This window comes from Bombus terrestris, chromosome 10 (assembly GCF_910591885.1).
Source record: "Bombus terrestris chromosome 10, iyBomTerr1.2, whole genome shotgun sequence".
Taxonomy (NCBI): Eukaryota; Metazoa; Arthropoda; class Insecta; order Hymenoptera; family Apidae; genus Bombus; species Bombus terrestris.
The window spans coordinates 1009440-1023681 of NC_063278.1; the positions used below are offsets into that span (position 1 = coordinate 1009440).

The 14242-nt window shown below is 34.3% G+C and overlaps 1 protein-coding gene and 1 long non-coding RNA gene across 2 annotated transcripts; both read right to left on the reverse strand.

Moving 5' to 3' along the window:
- Window positions 1-612: 612 nt before the first annotated feature.
- On the reverse strand, window positions 613-7391 carry LOC100649338 (proteoglycan 4). The gene is made up of 5 exons (XM_003398008.4): window positions 7162-7391; window positions 3077-4621; window positions 2451-2553; window positions 1717-1840; window positions 613-978 (listed from the first exon to the last, which is right to left on the reverse strand). The coding sequence occupies exons 1-5, from the start codon at window positions 7250-7252 to the stop codon at window positions 790-792; spliced, it is 2052 nt and encodes a 683-aa protein (XP_003398056.2). The 5' UTR covers window positions 7253-7391; the 3' UTR covers window positions 613-789.
- Window positions 7392-9668: 2277 nt separating this feature from the next.
- On the reverse strand, window positions 9669-12763 carry LOC125385868. Its single transcript, XR_007225576.1, has 2 exons — window positions 10064-12763; window positions 9669-9890 (listed from the first exon to the last, which is right to left on the reverse strand). It is a non-coding gene; the product is annotated as an uncharacterized LOC125385868 (long non-coding RNA).
- Between the last annotated feature and the right edge of the window lie 1479 nt (window positions 12764-14242).

A 14242-nucleotide genomic window follows, 5' to 3' on the forward strand; every position in this document is an offset into this window, starting at 1 on the left:
TTACATTTTATGTTTTTCTGTTTCATGCGTTTATGAATCTTATTTATTAGTATTATTATAAATTTTGTTTTTACGAATAATTCCATCGGATTGAAATTTTCAGCAGACTCTTTTAATGTCCTTTGATTCAATTGAATTGATTTAAAATTTTCCCAGCGAGATTTGAATCAAAAGTTGGTCTACGTCAACATATGGAATTATCAATTCATTATTTTCTTACAACTCTCGTAAATAACTTCCGTAAATTTTCACATATAATTCTGACTCGTTAATCGGATCCTTAATGATCTTGGTCAATTGTCACGTTTTCTATGAGATTAAGAACTCCTAATACTTGTAAACGATAGAATTTATACATAGAGAGTAAAGTTATACCACGTTAAACGAGTGAAAAGAACGCTATTCTATTCTATACATCTATAATAGAATATTCTAGTCGGGGGTCTAGCAGGGAAATTAAGCTTTTGAGAACTTTAGAATGGAATATCTGAGCGTACTAGATAATCTATGAACTTAACCACAGATTTAATTACTTAACTATTCGTGGACAATTGCACGTCAAATAGTTTTATGCGCCTTATACTCTGGGTGTTTACTTGAGTACAATGAGTATTTTTACGCCAACCATTTATGTATATTTGGTAAATAAACGATTAAAAATATTATCTATAATCCTGAGTTACAGAGAATGTTTGATTTAAAAGGGTAAAAGGAAACAATTGTGTTTTATCGCGGTATTAACGCGTTCCATTGAAGACCAATGATAACGTAAATCCAAGGACGTACATTTTACTCTTGGACTGTTCGATAGGTAATTTTTCCATTATCATTTACACCTGTTGTCGAAGATTTGCGAGAGATTGTTTTTCCATCCGGACCAACCAAGGTGTGAGAGCTAGAACTTGAAAACACTCCGTAATTATTGCTAGACGGTGGAGGGAGTTCATCGGCGAATCTAGATTCTATTCCCGGTGCAACCTGAAAGATTAACAATAAATTTTCATCAGTAAACAATCCCTCCAAATAATGATAATCTTTGCAACAACAACAATTAGACTGTCCAATAGACATATATGCAAAAATATATAAAATACCCAATGGTATCTATTCGTTGCAATATTTATTAGTGTGGCAAATCTCTACTGGAGTTCTATCATTTTAGTTGTGTTCATAAAATATGAATCTGCATAAATATCCACAGTCTAGTAATAATGAACGATAAGTTAATCGATTGCTCCAATTAGGCTCGACAGCAAGAATACCGATCGAGTTCTTTTTCATCTCATATACGAGTATAAAAGGTAAAGTTTAATTCACAGAGTTATTCATACTTCATAGATTCATAAATACTAAAGTACTAATTTATTAATTTATTTTTTTGTACTGTATTTTCTCTCCCTGCTCTTATTTCCTGTAAGTATCCTATTATTTGCGAACCTAGGTTCTATAAACCTATTTACGTTTAGACCAAGCGAACGAATGCCCGTTCTTCCCTCGTTTCAGTAAAATTAAAGTGAAAATAGCGTTTGTTCCTTCATTTGGTGTTTCTTCACCCGTATTCATCGCAAAGAAGCTCTTTTGGCGTAAGTGAGTTTAAGCAAGCTCGAACGAATGCTCTGATTCCTGCTCTACATACTTGCTCGTTTGATCTAAACGCGTTTTAAGAAGTGCTAGTAAATTGAGAAGGTAATATACGTGTAAACTCGTGAAACTTACTGGATTAATTGCACCAGCTTGATAACCGCCATCTGGTCCCAAATGAATGCCGGAAACAGCGGTATGTGTTCCAGGGATGCCATTAGCTCCGTCAGTGGCTATGCGATTAGTTGCTTCAAAGATTCTATAAGCATGTACAAAAGTTATATATTAGTTGCTTCTATAACGTTATTTCCATTAATACGAACTTCATTTATTGGGACAAAATTTTAGTTAGCGTCAGATTAACGGAGTTTTTGTCGATTGAAAACACTTATACGAATGTGGATTCCTATTATGCAAATAAAGAATCATAAGTACTAGGAAAATAAGTGAACTGCTATTATATGAATTGTAATTATATATACTACATAAACTTTTATTAAAAAGATATGTAATGATCAAACATGTGTATGTTTGAGTTTATGTGTCATAGCATAAGATATTATCCACCATAAGCTTTAATACCTTGTACAGGTAAGGTTAAATAGTTTCTATGGTTCAAAATAAGACGAAAATCGAGAATAATAAAATTGCATTGCTTACAAATTATTCTACGCGTGAAAATAAGTTGAAAATGTAGAATGAAAGTCCTGAATATTTATATATTTTTGTTTAATTGGGAAGTAACGCAGTGGCATTATGATAACAGCTCGTTAAGTTCAGAAATTCCAAAAAAATTTTCCACGAAACGATTTTTTAACAATAGTGATCGTAATCTTCAATTAAAACCTCACCAACCGTATTAAACTTACGATTGTTGTTGTCTTTGGATTTGAGCTTGCAATTGTCTGAAATTTTCCTCCATTTGTTCCTGAAAATCAGGAAACACTAATCCAGTGTCGATGAATGATTCGCCTGTAAACGATAAAGTAATAAGTACATATTAACGATATATGAAAGATAGTTAGACAGAAAAAACAAATTTATTGCTCTTTAATATTCATGCAGCGGTACGTTAACACGTTATACGTTATAATATATCGAGTGTATAGAAAAATTTGTAAAGAATATAATAATGTATCGTATTAAACTGCCTTCCTCACACGTAGCTACTATCCCGTTCTATGTTTCTTTGTAATCGTCTATGTATAATTGCACAGAATTGCAAAATGTTTTGCGATGCAAATACCTTCAGCAACCGTTGAAAGTATTTTATAATACTACAGCAAAATTATAATCCTATAATTATCCTGTTTCAACGATTAGACGTATTGCCTTCGAAATATCCAGCTTTATCATTCGCTACACTCGACATTACGAATTTATCATGGTTATTAAAGATTTTTCTAAACGCAAATTAGCACAGTGCATGCATCCACCCGATAATCTTCAAGCTGGTAATCTTGAGTTCGACTTTGCCCATTTTATTAATTATTACCTCCTCCATAGCTACCATATCCCCCTGCGTTAAGCATGTTCGGTACGTTGCCAGTGTTCGGTTCGACGATCAAAGGTGTGTTGACCGTGTTCAGGTTGTCAGGGTATCCTCCTTGATAACCTAACGGCGATGCGTTTAAATTTGTGCTATCAGCAGAAGCTCCAGCCGATGCACTAGCAGAAGCGAAAGATGTCGCAGGTCCAGTTCCGCCATTAGGTGCAGTCCATGCATTATTATTACCAGTCTCGGGTATAAAGTAGGGGTTGTAAGGATTGTAAGGTACCGAAAAGTCGGGAGTGAACGAAGGCACGAAGAACGGAGGGAACTGGAAAGTTGGGAATCCAGGATACATGAAAGTTCCTGTATTTGATCCTTCGTTTGGAACTGGATTTGTCGCTTGGTTTGATTCAGGCTTTTTATTAGGCACTTGAATTTCATCATCTGGATTAAAACGTGAACCTATCACAGGGGTGGCGGTTGTCGATGTTGGATTAGTTACTTTTCCAGAATCGGATGGTTGTTTCGTCGTAGGCGCGGTTGTGGTCTCAGGTTTTGGTTTCAGCGTCATAGATTTGCCAGCTGGACTAGACGACATGGGCTTCGGCTTAGGATCCGTGGATTCGCTATTTGGACTAGAAGTTGGAGTCTCTGATTTAGGTGTGGTAGGCTTGGGAGTCTGAGAAGAAGTCATTTCTTCAGGTTTAGGCGTGGATTCGCTATTTGGACTAGAAGTTGGAGTCTCTGATTCAGGCGTGGTAGTCTTGGGAGTCGGAGAAGAAGTCACTGCTTCAGGTTTAGGCGTGGATTCGGGATTTGGACTAGAAGTTGGAGTCTCCGATATAGGTGTGGTGGTTTTAGGAGTCGGAGAAGAAGTCATCGGTTCAGATGTAGGCGCGGATTCGGGATTTGGACTAGAAGTTGGAGCTTCTGAGTTAGGTATCGTAGGTTTGGTAGTTGGACTAGAGGTTGTAGTTTCTGAATTAGTCTTAGGCGTAGTAGATTTGGCAGTTGGACTGGGAGTTGTGGTTTGTGGTTCGCGCGTTGATCTTCGATTCGGTCGAGTGGTCGGTTTAGCAGACGTTGGACTTGGTTTGCGAGTCTTACTCGTATTTGAACTTGAATCAGGCGTCGAATTTGTAGGATCTGAATTGGGCGTTGTAGGATCTGAATTGGGCGTTGTAGGATCTGAATTGGGCGTTGTAGGATCTAAATTGGGCGTTGTAGGATCTGAATCGGGCGTTGTAGGATCTGAATCGGGCGTTGTAGAATCTGCGCTAGAAGATGTAGGATCTGAATTAGACGTTGTAGAATCTGGACTAGGTGTCGTAGGATCTGAATCAGACGTTGTAAAATCTAGGCTAGGCATTGTAGGATCTGGCTTTTTTGTGGAAGTACTTTGAGAATTTATGTTGGGCAGAGTCGTACTGGTAGGATTCAAAGTAGACGTAGGTATAGTTGTACTTTTGGTAGTACTGCTGGATTCTCGTCTCATCCTCGATAGTCCGTTGAAATCCATCTCGCGTGGTCTATCTTCGTGCAATCCATCTTCGTCGATGAAAAGAAAGAAAATACCATTTTTTTCGTTTTTTTAATTGTTTTTACACAAACGGGTCACTGTGTCTTTGCGATCAATATTTCATACATTTCACTGTTACCACCAGCATGCTTTTGCGATAAATTTCAGACGCTTTTAATCGCAGGAAATTCCTTCACCTTCTGCATGCATGTAAAGGAAAGATTCCATTGCATAAAACGTTAAATACGTGTGTTAACTTTCACATCTTTTGTTCTTTTTCTTTCTCTCGAAAGACCTTAATCGTTCAAATCGCATAATCCTCGTTACTATCACATAGAACATAAAACATGCAGAAAGATTATGTGACGGATAGTGTTTTGGTAAAATACATTCGTGCACATGCCTGTTTCTTCGCGTAAGTAGGAATCCATACGTGCAATGGATACGGACAATTGTAGAATGGAAATGAAAAAGATCTAAAATAAATGACGAGTATGAAAAAATGCTATCGATCGATACGAATTACTTGTAAAATAATTCCTGTACGAATTATACTTGAATTTTCCTACGATCTCAACTGTTTTCGTAAATCAGTCGGAGAGATACTCGTTCGAGTAAATGTACGAACTTTTAAAATTCCAGTTTCTTCATAAACATTACGTCGCATTTGCGATCTTTACAATAACTCAGAGCCAGTTTTATCGATGACAATCTTTTTTCGCGGTGGAAACAATCCTGTGTTAGAGAGTCAGAAGCTGAGATTTTGAAACGCCGACAAAGTGACGTTATCGAAATTTTACTTTTAGTAAAATATTTATGACGCATCATAATTTTGAAAGCGACTTTAGATAAATAGAAACTGAATGACGCGGCTCTCAAAGCCGTATCTCGAAGGAACTTTCCAATCCTAATAGTATTCGTTCGAAAGATTACAAGCAAGTTCAACGTAATTTCGTATCGCGTAAGTCGATCGTAAGGTCGCTGTAGCAGGAAATAAAAGCAAAGGAAATGAAACGAAAGTATCTCAATAAGGGTCAAGGTGGGAAACAAAATCAGGTCATGGTTCGCGGGTGTCACGGCCAATTATCTGAACGCGATGACACATGATGCTGTTTACATGCAAAGGAGAATGCATCGTGTTAATGATAGTTAACGTTACGCGGGTACACACATAAGAATATTGATTATCGACATTATCGCGGTTGGAAAATCTTCCGCTTACAGTATTTCTCGGTACACGTACGTCCGAGCATTCGCCGGTATTTCGCGCTGGTTAAGCAGTATAGATAAACTAATGCTCCTTTCTTTGTATTTTTTTGCAGATTAAGCGGTAATCGACCATTCAAAATATACTTAATATCATAACGCGAGTTTTCAAAATATAGATTACAGTTTCACAATGTGACAACACTACTTTTTATAAGTTATATGATATTTAGCTTTTGACAATATACTTACTTTAAAAAAGCTTCTTTTTCTGCTGACATATTTCTGAGTTTCGTTACTACACATGAATTCATCGCTTTCTTACGAAGGTGGGTTCTTCGACTATTAACTAAATTTAACGAGGAATATGGTAACATAAGGAACTTATTGATACATGCGTATACTGGTGTCGTGATATTCGGATTAAAAAATCGTATTTAATGTAAGAAATAAGATCGCTTATATAATTTTATTCTCAAATTTTGTTAATCTTTTCTTGGAAAAATAGTTTCTTCAAAAAGGTATATCAGAGGCGTAAAAGGATCGATAAGAATATGATAGAGGAATAATTATATAATTGAAGCAAAATACTCGCTATTATTAATGAACGAAATAGCGTATGAAATACTTTATTCAAAACCAAACTGACGCATCAGTTTCTTTCAAGTACAGTTTCAAGTGTGAGAATTCGGAGTATTTTCACGGAAGACCGTTCTCCTTGTAAATAACGGCCCAAACCTGTTTCTAGATATCGGATAACGTCGATATCTCCGCGAATGGTTCTATATATTCACGTATATATTCGTGTAGAAAAATTTGTCCGTAATCGACGTGGCCGAAAGTTTGTTAATATTTTACGTTATTACGTCATATTCCGTGAATTTCGCAATTTTCCTGAAATCCCGGTATTTTATTGCGATGTCAATTTAAATACACGTGAAATGTTATGTAACCTACAGCTGGAAAAAATGTTTAACGTGAGAGAACAATTTCCTTAGAAATATCGTTGCTCAACTAAAATGATGACTTCGATACGGTCTAGCAGTGTCTCTAATAAATGCTTTTTATCCATAAAGTACGACAAACGAATCAAACAGTATAATTACGAACAATAGCGAGAACAAAGTAGTGTTGGAGCGTGTCACAATTATATTTAAATCGCTTCGTCTGCTTCGTCAGAGTTGCTTCTTAATTATCAAAATTGTTAGGTGTGCGAGTGTGCTTAGCGGCTTACGTCAAACAAAGTGCAACATTCACTAAATAGCAACTAGTCTTGTGCATTCGTGTGTTAGTAAAGGACAATTTATTTCTCTGTATATATATACAATACGTGCGTGTATATGTTTATTCAATGACTACTCACTTCTACGCACTCTGAAGAGAGGGGATCGTAACTCCGCGAATGATCCCGCAACGCTGACAAACAATAGCAATGTCAAGATCCTCGTATCCATTTTACCCGGAAGTAAGAAAACAACGTTGGACAAACAAATTTATATGTTTTTAACACTACCGAACGCGAAAATTTAATCGATCCAGACGTTGTCGCAGCTTATGAGGGAATGACTGAGTCAACCGGCGTCTCGGCCATCTTATATAGGATTCGCTCGGATCTCTTCCTTACCTTGGCTCGTTTCGAGCTCGTTTCATGTCCGTGCGGCGCGGCGTGCGAAAAATTATACGACTGACTGAAATTGTGGAAAATTAATAACACACGGAAGTCGATGCGTTGTTTCATTCCCACGATGTATTCACGTAAAATGGAGGAAAATTTTGAACCGAATATTATTATTCAACCGTATAATCCAAATGTTATTATCCAAATGTTATTCTGCTACGAATAATTGACAGCTTGTTTCTTCTTGCTAGAGATAATGTTTCATTCATACTATGTTCATTTTTTATCTTTTCAAATTAAATCGGATATTGATAATTCATTCATACCGAAGACAATTCGTTTCATTAAAGTAAAGTATAGAAACTGAATGACGAACTGAATGAGAAGGAGAAAATAACAAATAAAAAGGCTATTATATATGCCGAAGATATTAGAAACTTTATTAAGACATTCGGTTTGTTTTCATAGTTGATGAAACATTTAAATAATTTTTTTCTAAGATACATTTATATAACGTTAATTTAAGCAAATTATTTCGCTAATAATGTTAAACCTATCTTTTGCAATTGGAATTAGTTTTCGTGGCAATTGATCAACTATTGTTTAATATTAAAATTTATGTACGTTAGAATTGGTCAACGGTATTTAAAATTAATAACCTTTGTACTTACGCTACTTTCTTATTATATTAAGAACATTTGGAATTACGTTTAAACAAGATTAATTAATTACGAGACGTGAACGCTACATTTGCTTTATTCACAAATAATGGTCGTAACGATTTAACGATAAAATGATTCTTAGGAAATAAAAAATGATATCCTAAAATATAAGTTTCTCGTATTTTATACGAGAAAATCTAAACCGAACTAAATTAAACGCTTTCCTCTAGTTTGGTATTTCATTCCTGTTCTTTGTTCAATAAATTGTATGTTCTTTTACACTTTTCACATCTTTATTCGTAAGGCTTTAAATTACATAAAACATTAAAAGATTTAACGTGATTTAAGTTACGAATTAGTCTTCGATTCGTTTTCAACAATGAAAAACTACGACTTACAATGTGCATAAATAATAATCGATACATCGAATCGTAATCGCTCTTACATCCTGTTCTACGCGATCTAACAATCGATCGAAGATAACCGAGATTACATCTACCATTTTTTCGTAAGGGAAGAACATTGCTCATAAAACTGAATAAACAAATATACCAATTAAATGCAACCGATAATCTTGTGGTTTATCGATTATTAGATAGCATGTAACAAATTGATACCTTCGGTACAACTTTCGTAGAAACAATTGTTAGCGAGATGCGGTCCATTTGCAAGAAGAAAAATATTATGGAAGATTGTGTCACGAATCGCTACTAGGATTTTATGATTCAAAAGGAATTATTATCTTAGTCACTGTAAAAAATAGTATATTCGATTGGACCTGATAATCGATAAAAACATTCCGAAGGAAGTATGACCTCATCTTAAAACTGTTCGAGAAAGAGTGAAAATACTTCGAGAAAATATTTCATACAACATTCGATCAATAATAAAAATGAATAAGTATTTATTCAGATGCAATTGCAAGTGTGACAATCGAGATTAATCTGTTTGTGATACACGTGGTATTGATAAAGAACATCTTCGCTCTTTTTATATGAAAAATTTTATGAATTAAGAAAGGAAACAACTTGATTTAGTATTACAATTTTTTTATCATTATTTAATTGTGTCATACATGTATAATGTTTGTTATATATAATTTTTCACAGTACGAAGATATAATGACGGTTGAAACTTTAATTGTATATAACTCGTATTTTACAATATATATTTTTATGGATTGAAATTTTCGAAAAGAATCTTGATTTCACAAATTAAAGATATTTGCATATCAATTTTAAAATATTTTTCATATCAACGTAGAAGTTTCATATAATATACATACTACGGGCATTTAAATTCCTAGTTTCTTTCTTTATAAAAGAATTTTAACAATAACTTGAAAATTAAATGCCGCGCAAAAGTAAAGGATTTTACAAATAAATACCTGATAATTATAAATATATCATTTCTGTATAATAACTTGCGAACATTTCGTAAATTTCTGCGTACAAATAAGAAAGAAAGAGGTTTCGTAAAATAAACGAAAGTAGATGTATTTTTATAAAAAAACATATAAGAAAGAAAAGAAAGTATTTATTTAAGATCGACTAATTTTAAATCGCACGTTTATGTATATAAATTTACATATAGCTGTATAATTACGTTTTATTCATTGATTACTTATACATATTTAATTCTTTAATAAGAAATAAGTAATATCTTCCTTATATTTATTTAAAAACTTGTACGTATATATGTATAAGATGTATCATTCAAAATAAGATTAATGTAGGACTATGCTAATGGATCTACATATCAAATATTCCAATTACATTCGAATGCTACACAAGGTTATGTCCTAGACAGAATCTGTAATGAAATGCATAATCATTATTTATATGTATAGTAAGACACGTGGTTGTAGGCATAAATAATATTTAATACAGTAATAAATAATATAACGATTAATTAACATATTAATACATATATCAATCAAGCAATACACCGATACAGTAATAGATAAGGTACTCGTTATTACGTACTTACGTATGTACGAGGTATCGCCATCTATGTAATTGAGCGTTTCACATTCATTAGACTTACATTTATTAAATTTTCCATAAAATTCACATTGTTTATTACACAGTGATATCAAATGGGATATAGGCTGTTTACGTAAATTCTTTAACATTTTATTGCTAGATAAATTTCTTGGCTCTGTACGATAGTACAGAGTGACGCCGCCGGGGAATACCCAATCGCGAAAGTTGATTACCTTCTGCGCATTAATCTAGAGGCGCTTTGGACAGCAGGCTCGTTCCCTTTTACAGAGGCGTCTATTGTGCTCGACGGCAAGGTACTCATCTGCCTCTGGAGTTCAATGTCAAGACAGTCGAGACACGTATAACCTGCTTCTGGTCCCTGCTTGATGAATCACGCGTAACGTCCGTGTATTTGCTTATTGTTTCACGCCGCTTATACAACAATGATTACGATCCGTTGCGACCGATAACGCATTCGCGGTGGTTCTTTTGTCTCTGATTGAATGTATCGCCTTGAATCTGATCATTCGTATCGTTCCACTGTTACAATCTCAAATACTCCGTAATTTTATGATCTTTATAAAATCGCTAAAAGTCATTGGGAATTTTCGTTGTATCGCTGTTGACACATTTAGTATGTTTTATTTGCGTTTGCAGACTCTCCGTTTAAGATGGAACTTCTTCCTAGCGAAATATTACTTTCACATCGAATTGGCAATGCCCATGACCATGACCCATACAAATATTATTTTAGTCATTGATATCTAAGTACATCTATGAATCCAAGCTGTGATGTTTTATACCAGAATGTGCACAAATATTATATACTTATTCTTATTTTCAATTCCTTTTTTATAATAAAAGAGATTTAAAATGTTCGGTAAAATATATCTCCTTCGTAATGTATAATTGACTTTTTAATTTTAGATCTTGTAAGGTATAATTTTTTGCATTTTGCACCACGGCGACCACGACGTTACACAGTTCAACAGTATCATAAATATGCTTATAATTTTTAATTACAATAGGGACTCCAGATTAGATTAAGTGATATATTCGTTTTAGATCCATATTGATTATTAGCATTAGTTCTCTCTAACGTATCGAAATATGTAGCTAAATGCATTTGGTGATAATTGGATAATTTGTTCCAAGGACTGAAGTAAGCATGAAACTTGATTTAAGCACGAAAACTTGAGTGAAAAATGAGGCATATAAAATACTTTGTTTTGTTTTTATACGTTGCATTCTTGCCTGAATTAATTAATTTTTTCGCTATGCTTGACTCGTGATTTTACTGTTCGCTGTAACATCTTTGCCTATTGTATCATTCTGATTTTATTCGTAAGGATATTCGCTGAATCGTTCGTTGTATCATACTCTACCGTATTTTGAAATACATATAGTCTTTATAAATATGTTAATTGGATGAAGCAAGATAAAAGCGGAAAATGGGACCGCATTCTTTCCGTCGAGGCTTATCGTTATACTATCTGAAAACTTTCACGACGCCACGGTGGCTTAAGTTAATATAATTTACTGCTGGAAAATGGCCTACTGTGTTGTCGATAAGATCTGCTGGAAATCCTCGTTGGCTCAGATGGTTAATGATTTTACGTTATTCAGCTTAAAGTAGTTCAAAACTGCATAAGTACAGACAAGCAAAAATCTTCAGTAAGAGTTTGGTTTCTGTGAGTGCAGTTACCATATCGACGAACAATCACGTTAAAATTAGTTACTTTAGTGCTGACGGTAATGATGTTGCAATATGAAAATGCCAAAGGTAAAATTTATCAATATTTAATAAGCGATTTAAAATAGATATTGTTACAATGTACAGCTTGTTGTTGATTGTTTTTCTTGTTAACTATACGACTCTATTGTAAAGCGTCAATTTCCAGGGAATTCCATGAAAAAAATACGTGTATTTTAAATTAAAAATGCACTTCAAACATAAAATTGTCGATACGTTTTAGTTCACATTAGTCGTATATTGGTTTAAACGACTTTAGAACCTTCTATTAGACTTGAATAATCGCGATGCACGATATACTATTAGAAGTGCTGAAATGCTATTTAATAATTTAATATTGTGACGTTGTTAATATTCTAAGAATGCATACGGCGCAATCACAGATAACGACGAACAACATGTGCACCTACGGAACGAACAATGTGAATCATTCGTACACTCGACTAAAACCGAGAAATACGTTTTCATCGTTTAATTATTAGACGTGTTATCGATTATCTTATGATTTACCGTATATTCCTACGATTTCTATGATATGTTCGACCATTCAATGGTTCGTGAATATACCATGACGTACACGTTATTCGAATAATAATCAGCGCATCATTATTGAAAGATCTTAGAGTTAGGTAAAGAGAGATAGGATAAAAACATAGGAATATTATTTACCGTATTTTAAATTTGATTTAAAAGATTCTTGTTTGACCAACAAACCAAACTTTCGACGTAATTATAATTACAGAGATATTGGAGTTAGGCATTATTGGCACTATTAGTGTTAGTGTTGGCTGAAATTGAGGAGAGTTTTAATGAGGTATACGTATGTGAGAGGCCAATCACAAAAATTATTTTATCGTAATATCATAAACCAGTTTGTGACAAAATATGGCGAACTATTCAGTATCTCGTATGTCTCAAATACTTAAACAATTAAGAAATTAGAGATTTTAGATTTTTCTTAAATATCAAATTGTTCTATTTGCATTTCAGCGAATTTACTTTCTTACTACGAACAATCACGAGGCATTTCAGCACGATTCAAACGAATAGCCACGTTTCCATTACTCGTGGTACCTACCATCGTTTCCTTCGATTTCGATAAATCGTTGGTTTAAAGATGACGATGACAGTGTTACTGTTTCAAAGAAGAGAATCGACGTACTGGAAAAATTTCAGAACGAGTTCCTTCGATCACTGAACCAATTAACCACGAGCAAGTACGCAACAAATATTTTCCGGCAAAGAACACGAACGAAAGTAAAAATTATAGGAAAAGAACGGGACAAGTTATACCTTACGCTTTTCATAAGAAAGCAATTTTAACATTCAACGGACTGTACGTGTGTGTGTATCTCACATTACTCTCATACTCTCAAAACCGTTTTTTATTTGATTTAAGTATTCATATCAATATTCTCCTGCTTACTGTCTATTTTTGAACACTTTAGATACATCACATTGTAGTTATTTATAGCAATAGTTATTTTATAACTTTATCTTAGACTTATCACTTATTTTTAAGAATTAAGCTATATTTGCTAAGTCATATCTACAGAATTTTAGCTATCAAATAATAAAAAACTAAATGTCAAGAAACATGGATTTATCGTGTTTCTCCCTATGGGAAAATGATATTTGAATCGCATTGTAATATAATTAATTTTCCAAACACAATAAACACGTCTCCATTTTACTCGACGCAACTTCCAAACAAGGACCAAACCCAGAATGGTCCCGAAAATGCGGAGCAGCGAAAAGCGAAGCCGATAGACAGTGATATCGTGGACGAGAAAGCAAGAGACATTGTAGAAAATACCAAAAGAACAGACGGAAAGCGAGTCGACGATAATAAAAGACGACAGTCCGAGCACGGTTACGTCCTCGACGAACATCCATGAAGAGACCGTACGATGAGACGAAGGTGAATGAAAAGGAAACGTTAACGTCGTCGAAAATCGACGATGAAAAGGAATTGTAAAAACCACGAACGAGAACGATAAAATCGTAGGACCGGCTGAAAAACCCGAAAAACCCGAAATACTGGAAAATTCGAACGCAGTAGCGAACGAATTCGGTAAACCCCAAATCGATCAACCGGTGGAGGAGAATCAGAAGCTCGGGAAATCCGAAAACGTCACCGATGAAAACATAGCGCAAACGATTGAGCAAGCTAACGAGAAAAAGTGATATTAAGATCCATGATAATTCTGAGTTATCTGAGCGTCATCCGTAAATGAAATTTTCAAGCAATAATAATGGAACATTCCGAATGTAAAACGACGAAAACGGTAATTTGCAATTAAGACGCGGAAGAATTTTTTACGATTAATTTTTACATCGATTATATTCTAAACAAATTTGAATAAATGCAAAAGAACACGTTAAAAGGATTCTACTTTCTTTTTCTATTAAGCGTTTGAAGTCTC

What these genes read in the sequence shown, in the direction of transcription:
- LOC100649338 (XM_003398008.4), bottom strand. Translation starts at nt 7,252, where the DNA reads ATGGATACGAGGATCTTGACATTGCTATTGTTTGTCAGCGTTGCGGGA. An exon ending in TCTCTTCAGAGTGCGTAGAA is followed by an intron (nt 4,622 to 7,161) that starts GTGAGTAGTCAT and finishes TCATCGACGAAG; the next exon opens with ATGGATTGCACGAAGATAGA. An exon ending in ATATGGTAGCTATGGAGGAG is followed by an intron (nt 2,554 to 3,076) that starts GTAATAATTAAT and finishes TATCGTTTACAG; the next exon opens with GCGAATCATTCATCGACACT.